This window comes from Plutella xylostella, chromosome 4 (assembly GCF_932276165.1).
Source record: "Plutella xylostella chromosome 4, ilPluXylo3.1, whole genome shotgun sequence".
NCBI lineage: Eukaryota > Metazoa > Arthropoda > Insecta > Lepidoptera > Plutellidae > Plutella > Plutella xylostella.
The window spans coordinates 11,727,847-11,746,781 of NC_063984.1; the positions used below are offsets into that span (position 1 = coordinate 11,727,847).

At 38.9% G+C, this 18,935-nt stretch overlaps 1 protein-coding gene across 1 annotated transcript in view; it reads right to left on the bottom strand.

Moving 5' to 3' along the window:
• LOC105385580 (laminin subunit alpha-1) overlaps positions 1 to 18,935 on the bottom strand; it is a 158,809-nt gene that overhangs the window by 37,438 nt on the left and 102,436 nt on the right. The window contains exons 19-22 of the mRNA XM_048628025.1: positions 6,261 to 6,367; positions 1,476 to 1,647; positions 897 to 1,058; positions 88 to 257 (exon numbers count right to left, since the gene is read on the bottom strand). Coding sequence (XP_048483982.1) covers positions 88 to 257; positions 897 to 1,058; positions 1,476 to 1,647; positions 6,261 to 6,367 — 611 coding nt within the window. The remainder of the gene's footprint in view (positions 1 to 87; positions 258 to 896; positions 1,059 to 1,475; positions 1,648 to 6,260; positions 6,368 to 18,935) is intronic.

Sequence of the window (18,935 nt, forward strand, 5' to 3'; positions counted from 1 at the left end):
ACAACAATGAAATCGATTTGGGTGCTTAACCTTTTAGTTAGCGAGGTTACTTCCGCCTTTTTTTCTACTTCCATATACTAAAGGTACCTTGCAAACACATCTCCCATCATCATCACACTGCGACGACACGGCGCCGGCTTGGTCGCAGGCGCAGGGGCGGCAGCGCGGCCCGTAGTGCCCCCCCGCGCACCTCTCACACCGCCGACCCGCCCAGCCCAGGCGGCACTGACATTGGCCGGTCAGAGGGTCGCAGTTGGCTGCAGAAGAGAGTATATAGATGTTAAAAACGACAAGGATAGAAAGACTTCGGAGGCCGCTCAAAACGAGAAGAGATACCTAAATGATCACGACCAGCGAAGCTAAGAGCTGCTGATGTTTTCAATGCTTTCGACAATAACAATGTCTTATGGTAGGTATTTCGACTCGTCACATCCTCTTTAGAGTCTGGACAGAATCATCTGGCAGGGTGTTAATTGATCAATAACCGGAAATGTTTATTTCAAACACCCCGAATACTCACGTCCAGTAGCACCAGGGCCGCACTCGCAGCGACTGCAGTTGGGCGCGCGCCCCCCGCGCCCCCGTGCCCCCCGCGCCCCCGTGCCCCCCGGACACACGCAGCGCCCCTGTCTCTATGTAGGCACTCATACTACGGCACCGTAGCTTAGGCGGTAGTGAAGCTGCTTCCGAAGCTTGGGGCCGCGGGTTCAATGGCCCGCCCAGGGCATAAATTCGTGTGATGAGCACTTGCGTTTGCCTTGTGTCTGGTTGTCGTTTATCTATTTAATATGTATCTTTCTATGTATCTGTATGTCCGACACCCATAACTCAGGTTCTGCCTAGTTTGGGGGCGGATGGCCGTGTGTGAGATGTACACACGTATTTATCATACTCACGTCCAGTAGCGCCAGGGCCGCACTCGCACCTACTGCAGTTGGGGGCACGACCCCAGTGCCCCCGCGCGCACGCCCCGCAGCGCGGGCCCCGCGTGCCGTGTGGACACACGCAGCGCCCCGTATCGCGGGAGCACACCTTGCCGTCCGTACAGGCGGGGCAGGCTGGAAGGAGAAGGGATTTGAGTCACAATGTATCAAGCCAGCCAAAGGAAAGCGTATGAGAAACGTTGTGTAAAGTTGTATGCTGTGCAAGAGTTTTGACGACTATGGACGACGTCTTTGGAGATATGGGTAACTTTAGAGCAAAATACTCGTATGTGAGCTGTGGTATATGCAATGCAGTAACACCGTCCTCATCAGTTAATAAATTACTCGCTCATGGAGCACAACACACTATCCTCAGAAGGGCTAGTACGGGGCGTATTGAAGACGTAACAAAAGTTCTCCGTCGCGCTCGCTCTTGACGCTGCGATGATGTGAGTAAGCGCGATGCAAAACTTATGTCTGGCTGGATTAGGTGTCCCTATACATGATCACCACTCAAATAGCTCATCTTCTCCGTCTCCAAAACCAACTCACGCAAGCATCCCGCCGGTCCAAACCCGTAGAACCCACTGAGACACGTGTTGCAGTGCGCACCGGTCACGCCCCGCGCGCACGCGCACGCGCCGGTGACGGGGTCGCACGCCGCCGCGCCCGCGCCGCACTCGCAGCGCCGGCAGCCGCCCGCCGTGAGGCCCCAGTAGCCCTCCTGGGGGGAACATTGGAGTAGATTAGAGGGTAAAGTTTGTAAAATAAAACAATTTTTAAGCTTCGCTGAAGATAATGGGCAACTTTGTACTTATAAAGATGCTGGAGGTGGAAGCGCATCCCCAAAGGGGCGACCAGGCCGGGTGATGTGGCCTGACGGCAGCTGCCCAATTAATCTTAGTCTGTGGAACAGTCTGCTCATGCAGGGTTCATTCATACAGTATTTGACACATAATATTAGGCTAGTAGTCCAGTCAATAAATGACTCAAAATGAGGTGTAGAGTGCGTGAGCAGGTAACTAAGCGATTCCTTCAGAAACTTGTTCAGGGGGCTTAGGTTGTTAACATACCAAAAGTCCTGACTCCTAGGTCATGAGCGGGGGGAGGAGGGGGGATAAAGGTACGAATTTTTGGTTTTTAGCTTATATCTCGAAAACGGTACATCGGAGAGATATATATACAACTAATGATATGGAGCTCTTAAAATTATCTAAAACTTTCATTTCATAGGTTTTTTTCTAATTCCTAACCGTTTTCGAGCTATACCCTCGGAAAAAGTTGAAATTTACAAGAAAAATTTATTCATGTCAAAACATTCATAAACATTGCTTCATATTGTCTAAACCTACTCATAAATGAAAAAAATGGATAAAAAGAAATTGTAGATTTTTAAATTACCTTTTAGAATATACAGGGTGTCCCAAAAGTCAACGTCATCCCTTAAAGGGCTGATAGGTCAGCTCATGAGAGGCCAGAATATCACAATATGACCTTAGTAAAAACTCGATAATTTTCGAGATATTGACACTTTTATAAATTTGCTGAAAATCGACACCTTGGATCAGTTTTTTGCGTGCCGCCGGTACAAAAATCCATATTGTTAGAATTTGTTTGGTGTTGCATCACCCTGTATAGCCCTGCTATTGATCGCAGTCAAAAAAAATATCGAGTAATGCTGTATGTTTAAAAAAATCACGGTTTTCAAAGTCATGAAAGGTAATCGTATTTTTTTATAAAGAACTTTGACTCTACATACTGTAAAAAAAATATACCACGCAAACCTGGCACCTTATTTGAAAAGATTGCTCATTTAATGCAGTTTCCAAAATGGTATGAAACGTTGCTATTGTTTTAATTAACAAAAAAGTTATTGCTATTTTAGTACAAAACGACCTCGATGTAAAATTGTTTGAAGGAAATTTATCTGACTGAATTTATTAAGGGTAAGTCATGTTGGAATGAGTAAAAGTAAACTAGATGGTGGGGTCAGCCGTGGCAACATAGATGACGCAAAAATAGCTAAGAAAAAAAATTACCAAACTCTTATAAAACATATTTTGCGTTTTTTACACCTTATTTAAAAAAAACAAACATTTATTGACTTTTATTTTTTTTTCTCAAAATTATAACACCACATTATTATATTAAGTACATAATCAGCAAAAAATAATGCTCATTAATGGTCATAATTATAATTTTGAGAGTTTGGTTTTGTTTAACAATAACTTTAAAATAAATAACAAGTAATGTTAATGACAAACTCATCTGTCCCTTTTTTGGATACTGTGGGTGTACAATGTACATGAGTAAGCGTTTTACTTGCACAATAACATTAGGACTACTCAGGAATGTACGTTTTACGTTACGATGCGCTACATTTATGGGGAATGTGGAGTTGCTATAGTCCACTTTTTTCGAGAAAGATACTGAAAATGCTTTTTTTTATTAACTGTGACAACGTTGTCTCTTTTCCCACTCCCGGCCACACCACCTATTTTACTTTTACTCATTCCAACATGACTTACCCTTAATAAATTCAGTCAGATAAATTTCCTTCAAACTATTTTACATCGAGGTCGTTTTGTACTAAAATAGCAATAACTTTTTTGTTAATTAAAACAATAGCAACGTTTCATACCATTTTGGAAACTGCATTAAATGAGCAATCTTTTCAAATAAGGTGCCAGGTTTGCGTGGTATATTTTTTTTACAGTATGTAGAGTCAAAGTTCTTTATAAAAAAATACGATTACCTTTCATGACTTTGAAAACCGTGATTTTTTTAAACATACAGCATTACTCGATATTTTTTTTGACTGCGATCAATAGCAGGGCTATACAGGGTGATGCAACACCAAACAAATTCTAACAATATGGATTTTTGTACCGGCGGCACGCAAAAAACTGATCCAAGGTGTCGATTTTCAGCAAATTTATAAAAGTGTCAATATCTCGAAAATTATCGAGTTTTTACTAAGGTCATATTGTGATATTCTGGCCTCTCATGAGCTGACCTATCAGCCCTTTAAGGGATGACGTTGACTTTTGGGACACCCTGTATATAGATATGCTGGTTAATGTCCAACCCACCTAAAGTTACAGCTATTTTACTTACACTTAAGCTTACTAACTCGGTGAGTTATGTCAGTGAATTTACCAAAATGCAAGTTTAAAATAGCTGTAACTTTAGGGGGGTTGGACATTGACCAGCATATGCATATATATTCTAAAAGGGAATTAAAAAATCTACAACTTCTTGCCTCTTCATTTTATTCGTTTATGAATAGGTTTAGACAATATGATGCAATGTTTATGAATGTTATGACATAAATGAATTTTTCTTGTAAATTTCAACTTTTTCCGAGGGTAATAGCTCGAAAACGGTTAGGAATTAGAAAAAAACATATGATATAAAAGTTTTAGATAATTTTAAGAGCTCCATTTTATTAGGTGAAAATATTTCTCTCCGATGCACTGTTTTCGAGATATAACCTAAAAACCAAAAAATCATACCTTTATCCCCCCTCCATCCCCCCGCTCATCACCTAGGAGTCAGGACTTTTGGTATGTTAACAACCTAAGCCCCCTGAACAAGTTTCTGAAGGAATCGCTTAGTTACCTGCTCACGCACTCTACACCTCATTCCTTGACTGGACTATAGGTGCATTATTTCTAGTTAGTAACGACCTAGTGAGGAGGTCTAAAAATATACCTAATTCAATGTTTTTGGATTAGCATATTTTTGTTAATAATACGCCTTTACTTTAAACAGTGAAGTTAACGATACCAGCCTACTTGGCCCGCCGCGCCGTTAAACCTGACAAGAAAATTTATAACTACCTCCATATAACTTAACAATTAGGTTCTGCAAATAGGAACGAGGTTTCATTTTGCAGATTCCTTTAACCATAAATGATAATGATACCTTTCTAGTTGTTAACGAGCTCACATTTCTCGCAATAAGCGAACTGCGGTTAGGATTCTGCGCATTTATGTCGCGGGCAACTCAACACCTAATAAGTATCAGAGTTATTGTGTTAACACCTCTATACGTGCATTTCTTACCACGCGCCGCATAAACTACAATTACATTATATTTCGCTGCTACATTCTGTCTTCGTTGAGACCCGTGCCCCAGCAGTGGGGACGTGATGTGTCGTGATGACGATGACGATGATTATTCTGTCTTCATGTTAATAGACATTTTATAATTTATAAAAATGATTGTAAGTGCTATGGTTCCTTGTAACGAATATAATAAAAAATACATGATTTCAAAAATTACTTTACCTGACTGCTATATGATATATAAAGGAAGTTAAAGCTCGCGCGGAAAAGCTAGTAAATAACTATGTCTGATGATTTTTTTTGAAACAGCTGTATGTATATGGATAGATAGATAGATAGATAGAGTACTCTTTATTTGTACACCAAGAAATGATTAACAATTTTACATAGACACTTAACTAGGGTACAAAAGGCGGTCTTATCGCTTATAGCGATCTCTTCCAGACAACCTTTGGATGGATGGACTAGAGATATAAAAGGGGTACAGTGTACTTACTCAAGGAATATAGTATAATTATATGTGTTAATGTGTTAATTTGATCTGATAATACACTTCGGATTGGATAGTACACATTTTACACGCAAAAGATTCAAAAATATATCAAGTTACCTACGTAGATCAATCTACTTCGTGACTAAAAGGGTTTCGAAGTACTAATAATTTCCACTCTAATTCCCATGTCATTTCCGTCTCAAAATGCCAAGCCAACCAGGCTCTTTCTGTTTACTACTCGGCCATAAACCAGCTGAAGACTTCGGGTGGATGATTCAACATGGCCGTTCTTGATGGCTTATATTATAACTAATGGAGATATTAAAGCTCGGAGGTGGCTCTGGCCTTTAGTTTTGATGAAATGTTGCCGCTCTAACGGACCAGTAATGGACGATCGAATGAATGGCGCACGACATCGACACTACTTTACCGCTCTTTATTGCACTAATTCTAGGGTTTATAGCGCACTTTCAGTGATTTATAATAACGTTCATTGAAATCTAAATTGTGATAGGGAAGGTTAGGGACGGGCGGTGGAATATCAAGATTAAATTGATACAAATAGATTAAACAATAGAAGATATGCAAGTAAAAGTGCTCATAAAGACCTTTCATATTCCCATGAACCATCACCAAAATACCACCATCATCACCATCCAGCGATCTGGAGGGTGTCCCACGCTACTCGCCTTTCTTGGTCTCCACTCAGGGATTGACATAGATATAATTGCGACTAAAAGTACCAGGAATACAGAAGTGATGAAGAAGTCTCACCTCGCAAGTGTCGCAGGCTCTGCCGGTGACGTACGGCTTGCAACGACACTGCCCGCTTCGGATGTCGCATACATTGCTCTCTGAGCCCAGCGACGAACAGTTGCAGCCTGGAACAAGAGGAGCAATGGTTAGTGACACGTTTGTGCTAATACGCAATGGACATGTTGTTCGCAGTGAATTTGTGAATGGTTAGTTGTAAAATATTTATTTATGTATACTTCAGCATAAACCATTATTTTATAACAAGAAATCAGAAAGATCCATAACTTTTTATGCGACAATCGCCACGTAAAATTTACAGTAGCTTTAAAACCAAGCACGCAATAAAAACAAAAATACATATTATAAGTTTATAACATCATAATTTACAACATAAATAGGTACCTACTTATAGTTATAAATATGAAGATTTCGCATTGGCAGAAATAATGTTTAATGCAAAACTAATAAAAGATAACAGGACCAATATTGAAATGTTACTAAAAGGCTTAATACATTTAAATTCTTGTCAACCTATAAAACTAATGTTTACTTCGGACTAAAGGGATCTTTAGAACATACATTAATTCCAAATTATGTACAAGTGGTCTAGTGATTTTAATAATAATTTTATACGAACATATCATACCAAAATATGCATTTGAAATCGGTAATTAAAATTAATTTATACTTACTTACCTAATTAGTTATCTACTTCGATATAAATGATCGACTGATCTTACATGATAAGAACTGTCATAAAAGTAGAGACATTTTAAAAACCTCTGGGAGATTTTCTCAATGGTCCCGCAATGCCAGTGAGCAATGGTATAACCGAGTTAGTGCTAATATCCATTCCTGATTAAATTGGCTCGAGAATAGGTTCCAGGAGTGTAACTCTAGCTAGAACGAACGAGGACTGACGTGCAATACCGTTTAGATAGGGTCATGGATAGCACAGCAATACTGTGGGAGGTCACTCTCTAAATTGACGGACGTACGAAACGACACTATCTCGTTGTATTAGGCCCGGGTCTCCTATTTTTCGCCGTAGGTCGCGTCCAGTGTCACTCCGTAGGCCGCGTCACAATGCTCATTATGTCTACGCGCCAACGTCGGCGTGTGAGGGAGACCGCATCAGTACATTTCACATCGCGACCTACGGCGAAAAATAGGAGACCCGGGCCTTAAACGTGCCGATCGTTTGACAATTCTCGTACGTTCGTTTGTCGATTTAAACAGTGATTCTTCAGAAACTTCGGTTTTCGTAAGAGTGACCCCCAAGGCTCAAGTTTGTGGGCCTCACTACTCTAGGTCTACTCCAGATAGTGCAGTGGCAATAAAATGGTGTAAAATCAGCAAATTATGCACGTCGGTACAATAAAGGTAAGTGGTTCGAATTGCTCACTAATGGCCGCTCGATACGGGGAACTCTTTACGCGTGTACCGACGACCGTGTGGATGGGAATGGCAAATAAACATACGTGTACATTTGATTGCTTGTAATTGCTGATTTCAAGAGCACGTTATCGGAATGGTTATCAAAGATTTCGGTTTCAGCGCGTTATGGTTGCACGAGTGAAGTAGGTGTCTTTGACTATAGGTCCCTTTATAAGTGCGGCGCATCCAATAACGGCTTGTCTGAAATATGAAGTAGATTCATTCTAGCTATAAGCCTACGGATACGGCCTTTAAATGATAATAGACTTAATAGTTTTTATATTTCAAAATATATTAATAGTAAAGTTATTGTATCAGACATCAGGGAATCGAATCTGAGAGCTTTGATTCAGGAAGTCGCATTAGCACCTGCTGATCCCGCGACACGCACCACATTAGAAACAATGGCCATTGTTACCGAATACTAAATAAAATTATATGCGTATTGCACTTTTGCATTTACAACTGTCGACTAATCATTATACAGTACGCACAAAATCCGCCTCCATTCGTGACGAAACAGCGGCGTTCTCTTGTTTTCACTGGCAATATTTTCACTACAGTGACAAACCCTAGTTGTCTATACGCTCAGAAGAAAAAATGGTGGATGGATGTCTTTCCTGAAAGTTCTTGTAACTCATGATAGGTGTTCGATCTGTCTATAATATGTTTGTGACTACCTGTCAACCTAGATCCGAATCGATTCACTAACAGAGCCGCGTGCACAGGATTCGATACTATTTTCGAATCTACACAAACATGGAAAAAGAACGTATCGTCAACTGTCACTATTTTCGAATCTACACAAACATATGGAAAAAACAAATGCCACTTTTGGAACTAACAAATTTGCCTTACATTTTGACAGTGACATATGACGATACGCAACGTAAACGGAGGTTTCGAATTCTGTGCTTGCGGCTCATAAAATGCGATGGTTAATTTCAATAGTGCTGAAATTTGACATACAAGTAGATAAGGTGCCTATGTTTAGATTGTGAATACTATATTTTTATATAATTACATATAAACTGTAAAATATAAAATCAATTGTAAAAACTATTGGTTCTATTTCGTATCACCCTGTACCTATATTAGGTATATGGCATAATGCAGAACAGGCGAACACCTGGGGCCGGCCGGTCATGTTACTAAAGTATTTACATTACCAGACGGCTCTTTATTTTGAAAATATTGAAGCTAATACAAAATTATGCTCATACATACATAAAGTTGCAATTGAGTTTATTTAGTAAACCACTTGGGCTTAGAATACTGGGTTTGTTGGCAGAGCAAACAGCATGTACTACTCTTTGCCTGGTCCAGAGAAAACTTAATTTAAGTTTAGAGCTTTCATAATTTATATTCGTGCATCACCACACAACCTCTACTACAAACCAAACAAAGAATAGAGATAATTTATCAAATAATGTTATTATATTTTTATTAGGGTGAATACTTAAGAATTTACCATTGCTTATATACCAGTATAATATAATTATGGAACTCAACTTATTTTACGCATTTCTTAAATCGAGTTTATATTCTTAACGAACCATAACAAGACCTTTATACAGCTATAAAGCGATGCACCCACTTAGCCTAAACCCTATTCCCAGATCGTAAAATGAGTCATTGCTATGAATATTATCGCCTCTTGTTTAAATCAATTTGTTCAAATGTTAACGGTGCCCGACGACTACGGTGCCGGGTCGAATAAATATTTGATAGAGAAATCTGTGTTGTGTTTGAATTATGTTCAAGCCATTGTGTTGTGGTTTATTGGTGGCTCGTTTAACCACGATTCATTACTAATCCATTTAAACTTAAAACCTGCACCAATTAAGTTAGGTCGTAAATTAAAACGATAGTTGCTTAGGATGACCTCCTGAGCCACTCCCTTCAGCTGACTATACCACTTTTGTAAGTCTCTGTACATAATTATATATCAGGATGAAATCTAAGTTATCCTAGCATGATCGATTAGGTATAGGTACGTATAATATTATATATCGTAACTTGGACGCAAGAAAAGAGCCATAAGGAGCAGTCAATTCCAAAACTGTCAAAAGCTGTAAAGGAAATAATAAATTAAGTTTATGCTAATACTCGTAGTTGTGAAGCCATTTCGCTGATGGCAATAAGGTTAACAACGATTAATCCTTCTATTGGGTCATAACTGTCGAATTGAACGGTGATATTGTGACTGTGAATTAAAATAAAGGAGGAAAATTAACAGCTTGGGCGTTTTAATAACGAAACGGAAAATGTATATAACTTTTTCTTCAGCTTTGAGTGTACTTATACCGAAAAAATAACTGAAAGAATAATAATAAGTATGTATTCAATTGTTTAAATATCTCTTTTATATTCATAGCACAAAAAATTTGAAATAAAAATTGCAGAAATGTAGAATGATTTTTGTGTTTTGATTTATCTTCATTAGGATCATTAAATTCCTCGATCGATTCTACCCACTAATATGAAATACCAAGAAGTCTCTAAACGCTAGTAAATAACAGATTAATAACTAGGACAGTCTTTGTTGGGTGGCGATGAAATGTAGCAGTAACGGTCGGACAGAACTTGACAGAACCATCGAACACAAACAAATGAGTGTATTTACGTAGATATATTCTGATAATTGGGTGCATTCTTTGCTTCTTGCCCTCCTGACCACTGGTCTGACGACCTTAGGCCAGCCGGTAGTGGTTGGATGAGGAGGGTCGAGGACCGAGTGTTGTGGCGCTCCTTTGGAGAGGCCTATGTCCAGCAGTGGATGATTATTGGCTGATGATGATGACGACATCTTTGCAAACTAGCGTTAACATGCCTAAGCAGTAGGATTACAGGTATGAATTGAGTCACTGAGAGAACTCCTTCTGTTCCGGTTTCGATCATAAAAATACTGTACTTATTAAACATAATAAAACTATAATGAAACCCATTATTTTAAAAAACAAAAGACGAAAGCTCCACCGTTAAACGAAGCGGCTTACGATAAAGTAAGATTCGGAGAGCTACTGCGCTAACCCTGACTCTTCCATCTCGTTTAATTAGACGTACTGACCCCTTAGCATGAATTTTCAACATGAACGTGAAGTAGAATTCATCGAGTCATTTTGTATTAAAATATAAACAGCGCCCCTGGAGCTCGGTAGCAGAACTAAAATTTTCCTACAAAAATCAGCGAATAATTTTACAATTTTACTTCACGTTCACGATGAAAATTCATACTAAGGGGTCAGATTCCAAGACAGCTCTGGTTCGTTTGTTTTTTGCCAAGCTATAATAGAGTAAACCTCGAGGGTAATTTATCTGTGGCCTGTGGCGAGTCCTGGCCGATCCTCTATTTCCCAATAATCCTGGCGTAAACGGTTCTCGGAGCCCAGCCGTAAGTTAAGGAGAGGCCCAACGCAACAGGATAGGCATTTTTAAACCCCTACTGGAAAAGAGGGGTGTAGTGTGTAAGTGTGATGTGTTGGTGATGTCGTCTATTGCATTGCACCGCCATCTACAAACGTAATGAATGATTGAGCTAAACAATCTGATCTATTGTTCCAACGTTTCGTTTGTTTTAAGGTTTGATTCTTTTTACCTTTTTAGTATTCAGTAAGTACCTAAGTTTGTTCTTGGTCGCATATACGTACTAGACATGAAGATCACGATCACTACACAACAAACTTCTCACTTTGAATAAGTAGTAGTAGCATTTTTTACAGCAAATAAGGTGCTACATCGCCTTAAGGCGGCAGATAGTGTATAAGCCGCCACCGCCCGCCACCGTGCTGCCTCTCAAAACATTGTCGCAGGAGAGTGTACTTGTAAAGTGTAAATTACATCGCTGTTTTACTATTTATAGACCTCTCGGGCGGTGAGCGGCCTGAGATACTGGCGGGTTACTCTATACTGACGAAAAACGAACGAACGAGAGCTGTCGTGTACTCTGTTTGTTTTATACAACGAGATAGAGTTGAGCTTCGTTTTTCGTTATATAGAGCGACCCCCTGTGTCTAAAAGCCATTTAGTGGGTTAGGAAAATTAATAAGATGCTGTTATTTTTAAACATTATAATGCATCACTGAAAGCATATTAAACGATGGTTATGGGGATAATAAGGAATGTTTCCTTGAGGTAAGGTTTGCTAATAGTCTCGGCAAAAAATGAAATTATGAGATTGGTTCAGGCGGCTATTTTGATCATGAGAACAGATTATACTTAATACTTACAGATAGATAAATTACGTGTTGTTAATTATCATTTCGCATTCATTCTGAAGCATACAAGCTATTCAAAGTATTTACAAAACATTTCATATTTCATATTGGTCAACAACAACATGCAAGTAATAAAATATACAGAAACAGCTTCCCGTTCGCCTATTAACTTATTATTTACGCAAACACCGGCCCTAATCCCTTTTGAATAAGCTGTATTATTTACAAATAACTTGCACTTATCTACAGAGTGAGACCTTCATGAATGAAATGATTATTTATCGCGTCGCCGGCACTTGAGGGCATAAAATAACATGCTGTACCAATCAGGAACATACAAAGTAGAGTTAGAGCGGTGTGTGTGTGTGTGTGTGTATGTGGGCCACAAAGATAACCTTCGTAGTTCCAATTATACGAGTAGTATTCATGTAATGAATGAGTTAATTAGGTTAGTATTACTTAGGAGTTAGGACCACTTTCAAATAGTATCCGATCAAGAAAAGCAATGATTTTACAATTTAAATAAAACAAATTTGTTGTGTAGGTTAGTTAAACGCAGGCTGTAACGTCAGCACACAACCTTAAAAAGCCAGAAGTATCACTGTTGAAGAAGTATACAAAATAAAACTTAAACCACAGTAGTTAACTCCCAACAATCGTTCGCCTTCATTGACAGTCATTATCGCACTGACCTGCTTAAGCGCATTATACTGTAGAGAATATAATGTAGAGAAGGTAAAGTTACCTAACTGTGACCTATAAAGAAAAATATACAAACTACTCATACCTAATATCAGCCCGTAATCGTCCACTGCTGTACAATGGACATAGGCTTCTCCCAAGGAGCACCACAACACTCTGTACTCGGCCATCCTCACTACCAGCTACTTATCGTCGGTCTAGCGAGCCGCAGCTCGGCCGATGTCCCACGCCACACTTGCCTGTTAGAGACGCTTCGGTATAAAAATGACATGTTTTTTAACACTTCTGTATGTTTCTTTGCCGAACGCGACTTCTGTACTTATTCGTTACTCTATAAACAAAACTAGAGTGATCGATAGCGCCACAGCCATAGCAATTAGAGCGGCGTCTTTCATGCTCCCTTGTGGAGTAATTAGATGACCTACTTGTGAGATGCAAGACTGGCGATAGAAGCAATAATAAGTGGCCGTGGCAGCAGAGATAATGGATACCAGGGAGTGATCTCTGCGGCCACGATGTGACAGATAATGTCGGCTCATTATAATCATGTAATATGCGCGATAATATGGCAATGATAGAGAAAATGTGAATCTGATATGTAATTACCTAGATATAGATACTAAGATTTTACATAAGTACAGGTTTTCAAAGTACTTCCAACCCTAAGCATTTATTTCCCGTAAATGTTATTTGATTAAAAGTTATTTATTATTGCTCAACGGTGAAATGCGACATGTCATATGTAAATGTTAGAAACGAATTTTTAAGCAATTTTAAATGGAAGCATATAAAAAAGTCGTAAAACTTAAAAGTACACGAAACTCGGTCATTAAACTTAAAAATTCACGCATTACGATAGTAAAATAACCAATTTTCAGTGCTTTTACAAGCTATTAAAAACGTATTAACCAGGTATTCCCATAAAACGCTGCCAACTTTGAGATTTATGTTAAAAACAAGCTTTTCCCGTGAAATGTACGGGAAGAAAAAAAAACTTGGGTACTGTACATCCCAACTTCCTAACTAATATTATAAATGCGAAAGTAACTGTGTCTGTCTGTCTGTTACTCTTTCACGCTAAAACTACTGGACGGATGTGAATGAAATTTGGTGTACACATGGTCTAGACCCTGAGAAAGAACATAGGCTACTTTTTATCCCGGAATTCCCACGGGAAAACTTTTTAAGGCGAAGCGAAGCTCGCGGGAACAGCTAGTATTTAATAAGATTCAATAAGTATTACACTCACGGGCAATGAAAAGGTTCCACTGAGAAAAACACCAAATTACTCTTTAACGGAAAAGGCTAGCTTAATAATGCCTTCTGCAACATTAAAGTACATTTATTTTAACAGAGCATCAGGAATCAGGATACTACCAACAAAATACGGTAATATTTTGTACACATTTTAAATACCTTTGAAAAAATTGGGGTCGTTTGGTGTCGGCATTTTGTGAGTGGAACTATTTCATTGCCCGTGAGTGTATAAGATTCATCCATAGTTCAGTATAGTTTTTGCATGAAATAGTGGCACACCGACACAGAAACCGGCTTTAAAATAAAAACGTTACAGGTTGCAGTAGAATTTAGTCGTTGTAATTTCGTATGTAGTGAAGTGTTAGTAATGTAGAGACGGCGCAGCAGACCTCACTTAATTACTGCGCGTGCGCTAGGAAAGTGGAGTACTGTCGGAGCAATAATGGAACACAGGGTGTTTGAGAATGCACATAATGGGCGGTAAGCTTAGGTGTAATGTAATACAGGGTGGTATTAGTTTTTAATACCACCTCAACATTTGGGATCATGACCATGAGACTGGACAAGCTTCAAGCATGCAAAGAAGTACTTAATTAAAATCGTACCACTTTAAAAATGCTATCGCTTTTCATAAGCTCTCACACACAGAAACCCTCTATTAAAAAGTAGCTCCTTGAACCCTATCAATCGTTATCAAGTAATCCCACCGTAGAAAATAATAAAAGCCATGCTGCCGAAAATTTTAACCCTTGCATCTGTCTCTGTCTCTTGCGTACATTTCCCATAGTTTCTCAGTATAGTCTAGGAACCAGAGCACCCTGTATAAGATAGCGCGGCGGGGTCACCCGGGTCGCGAGCTGAGCAGCAATTATCACGCGGAGTGCCGTGAAAGTGTACACCGGCCGGGCGCTCCGGGAATACCAACCAGCGAATAGATTAGCATTCATTACAGAGCGAGAGAGGTTAGGTCTTGGAGCAGATTCTCAATAAGTGCATAATTTTATAGGGTGAGGCAAAAATGGCAAATACCTAAAGCCGAAATGATCTGAATAAATTTAGCTCTACGACTTTTGGAAATACGAAATACCTTTCCAGCTATTTGCAAAAATATGCCACTGAACGTGTTAATATGTTATTTATAAATCAACAGCAGGAGCTCTCGTGTTTCAGTCGCAAGATTTTTCAATTTCAACGTCGTCGTCATTTAAAATGCAGTCCAAAATACAAAATCTGTTAACATAACACCCATGAACAAGACCCTATTGCTTTTTCTATTTCCATTTTACAATAATAATTAGCAGCACTAACAATCCCAGACAGCCGTCACAGCCATTAGACTAACGGGGTCACTCAATATTGCTAAAAACTAATTTTCGCATCTCTGCCGCGTTAACCATGACTGTATCACGTTGTTTCAAACGTACCAATTGCATGAAAGCTCTCGTTCGTTAGTTATTTGTGAATGTAGAGTAACCCTGCTGGTCCAGGTATCCCGTGCTATCAGCTGATAGGGCGACTGCGGGCCACTCCACCGTATCTTCAAACTGACGGCCCCGATAGCGCCAGGGTGCGGGTGATAGCCAACACCGGACTTATTAGATCCCTGGTTGCACGAAGGAACTTTAAACTAAGGTCGACCTAATCTATGTCCGGTGTCTATATATTCTATATGTGTAAATTCGAAGCTAGGGAGCAAATAGGTCCTTAATTTTAAGTTAACTTTCCGTGCAACTTGTAAGCGTCTGCTGTTTTTGGTTTTGATTTCGCTTTAAAAAGGGTTTGACGCAAAAAAATCTGCCATGGAAGGAAGTAACCATTCTAACTACGAGTATCTTAAATCAAAACTTAACTATATGTTTTATAAATACACCGACGGGCAATGAAAAGGTTCCACTGAGAAAAGCACCAAATTATTTATAAACGGAAAAGGCTAGCTTAACGAAGTCTTCTGCAACATTCAAGTACATTTAACAGATCATCAGGATATCACCAAATAAAAACGGTAATATTTTGTTCCAATTTTAAAGGAAATCTTTGAAAAAATGAGGGCTGTTTGGTGTCGGAATTTTGTGAGTGGAACTTTTTCATTGCCCGGGAGTGTACTATGAAAAGTTTTACTAAAAAGTCTGATACACGCAAAGATATGAACGGAAATAATTAAATACTATTATGTCTACATAATTATTATCAGTGTCGATGGCAACTATACTTACTAAAGTTGCTGCTACTATGCTAATAAATTATCGGATATGTCTAACAACATTATTATTCGTATAAGGCCACAGTGAAGAAGCTAAATTGAAATAAACAACTTTGTTCTACTCGCGTAGGTGTAAACATTAATAAAAAAAACTTTGGCGCATTGTAATTTTAACGACAAAAAACCGGCCAAGTGTGAGTCGGGCTCGCGCACAAAGGGTTCCGTAGCAGCAAATATAATATTACAGTTAAATAAACCTATCTCAAAAACTATAACAGATACTTTGATCAAACCAAAAATCGTTGAAAGAGTTAATTAGCATGCATCACCTCTATTTTTTTTAGAATTTTATACCCCGTAGTTATAAAAATAGAGGGGGGGGACATACTTTTTACGACTTTGAGAGCTGATATCTCAAAAACCGTTCACTTTAAGAAAAATGTTTTTTAGAAAACTTTATATCATTTTAAAAGACCTTTCCATTGATACCCCACACGGGTATGTACATCGAAAAAAAAAATTTCATCCCTCAGTTACATGTATGGGGGGCCCCACCCCCAATTCTTTTTTTTACTATTTAGTGTCATATTTTTGTAGCGGTTCATACAACACATATTCCCATCAAATTTCATCACTGTAGTACTTATAGTTTCCGAGTAAATCGGCTGTGACAGACGGACAGACGGACAGACGGACAGACGGACATGATGAAACTATAAGGGTTCCGTTTTTGCCATTTTGGCTACGGAACCCTAAAAACAGGTTTAGTCTTTTCAATAAGTTTTTTTTACTTGGATGACTTCAGAGATATTACTATTATATAGATGTTTTTAAGCTTTAGGTTTTATAAATGTTATGTATGGGCTTTTGTGAAATAGAGACTGTATAAACTAATAAAGTTGATCAGTTATCAGTATTACTCTCTCCAACACTCATTCACCCACCGGTGCAAAGCTAAAATTCAAATAGATTCATTCGCAAATGCATCGACTACGCAAGTAGCGGACAAATTCTTATAACCCTACTCAACTAACCAAGATCTCTATCTCAAAAGCCCTAAGACAACAAATCGAACAGCAATGACCCATCTGACCCATCTGTGAGTGTCCCTCGGGTATGCAGTAACCAGAGACTCGTGACTCCGGGCGGAAGCGAACCCGCGTGCTGTTGATTAAAGACCGACTGTTCACCAACGGACTGCCGGGGCCGGGGTCGGAGGGATTAAATGCTTCTGATTGAATGCCGATTTCGAGAGGCTCGCTAAATTTTACAGCATGGTGTGGTGAATTATTTATTGAGATTATTGAGAGGGTTGTATTGTTGCTGTTGCAAGTCATTTATAGTATGAATTCGAAAAAAAGCTGTGTGTTTGTGCTCTGATCGATTATATTTCTATTATAGAAATAGCAACCTTTAATATTTCCTCTCTATTTAACGAAAACTAAAGACGTAAAGAATTGAAACGTCTCTCGTTTCATAGTTTCATTTACAAAATACACCTGATAAACGGGTATGATAAAAACAGAGTAAGATTAATCGTTCAATCTAGAAAGCTATCAGGAAACGGGACCCGTGCCACAAATAAGAAATAAAATACTCGACTCATCAAGAAAACTTTATGAGGCATTTAATGTTGAGCAAAAAGAGGTATAACTTCTACCAATCAAAGTGTCACATCGCGCGACAGTTACGAATGACAAATTGAAAAAAGAACATGTCGCTCGTCATACCATAGACTAGTGCTGTTCTGAAACTTATGAATATTACTTATACCTTGTTTCACGGGGAAAGACATCTGATACAAACAATAACTACCCTTATTCGAATGTAATAAGGGTCCTGTCAGATGTCTTTCCTCGTGAAAAAAGGTATAGTTACTAATATGAAATATCGATATCATATTTTTTTGTAATGTAAGGAAATAGAGCGTAATATCCATTGGTGATCCATTGATTTAAAGTATTTAATTTGCGATGAAGTCTAAGTCCTGGATTTACAGGTGAAATCCAATCAGCGTGAACTTATACTTATACTTATACTGAAAAAACAACAGCTAAAAATGTTAAAAAAAATAAAAACCGTAGAAATAAATGATGCATCAGTCATAGATACAGAAGTGGGCATCACTAGTTGACAGCGGCGCACCGCCTGCGTCTGCGCACGCGCCGATGATATCAGCGGATTCCTTCCTCTAGCTGCTCTATGAATGGCTGCCATTGTAGCCACAACTAAAGCAGTTCTCTAATACCATAGACCATATTGCTATAGTTAGGAGTTCGGCCAAGCTTTATGAGGGAATATGTTGGGAATTGTTTCTATGAAATGTCTATATTTGCATGCCCTGTAACTGGCTCTTGATTGCTGATAATTTTTCCGGATAGTATCTAACTATGTAGATAGAGGTATGTATTTACAACGAGGTTTACACTTACATTCCTAATTTTTAATCATGATTTATATTTGTTTCGAATTTAAATTATAATCATTCTTCAGCTATAATGCATTTTACATTTGTACCTGGGTAGCACTGTGATGGCATTAAATAGTCGAACCTATCTATATACCACCTGATACCTATCACCTCACGATAAAACCCCTGGCTATGTAAAAATACCGAATTTCTGGCTGTAGAGGCTTCATATGAGTTTTGGGTTAAAATGTAATTATGTAACCTTATTCCTGCTCTTAATTTTTAAATAAATATTATCTATCTACTTACCTATCTAGATAATTATATCTAAACCTGACTAGATCCACAGAGCCCCAAGCATGCGGAACTGCAGGCCCCATACCGGCTGTCTGCGAGGCTCGCTTCCGGTGTCTGAATCACGAGGCTCAATGAGCGAGCCCATTGAGACCTGGCTCATGGCTAGACGGGCC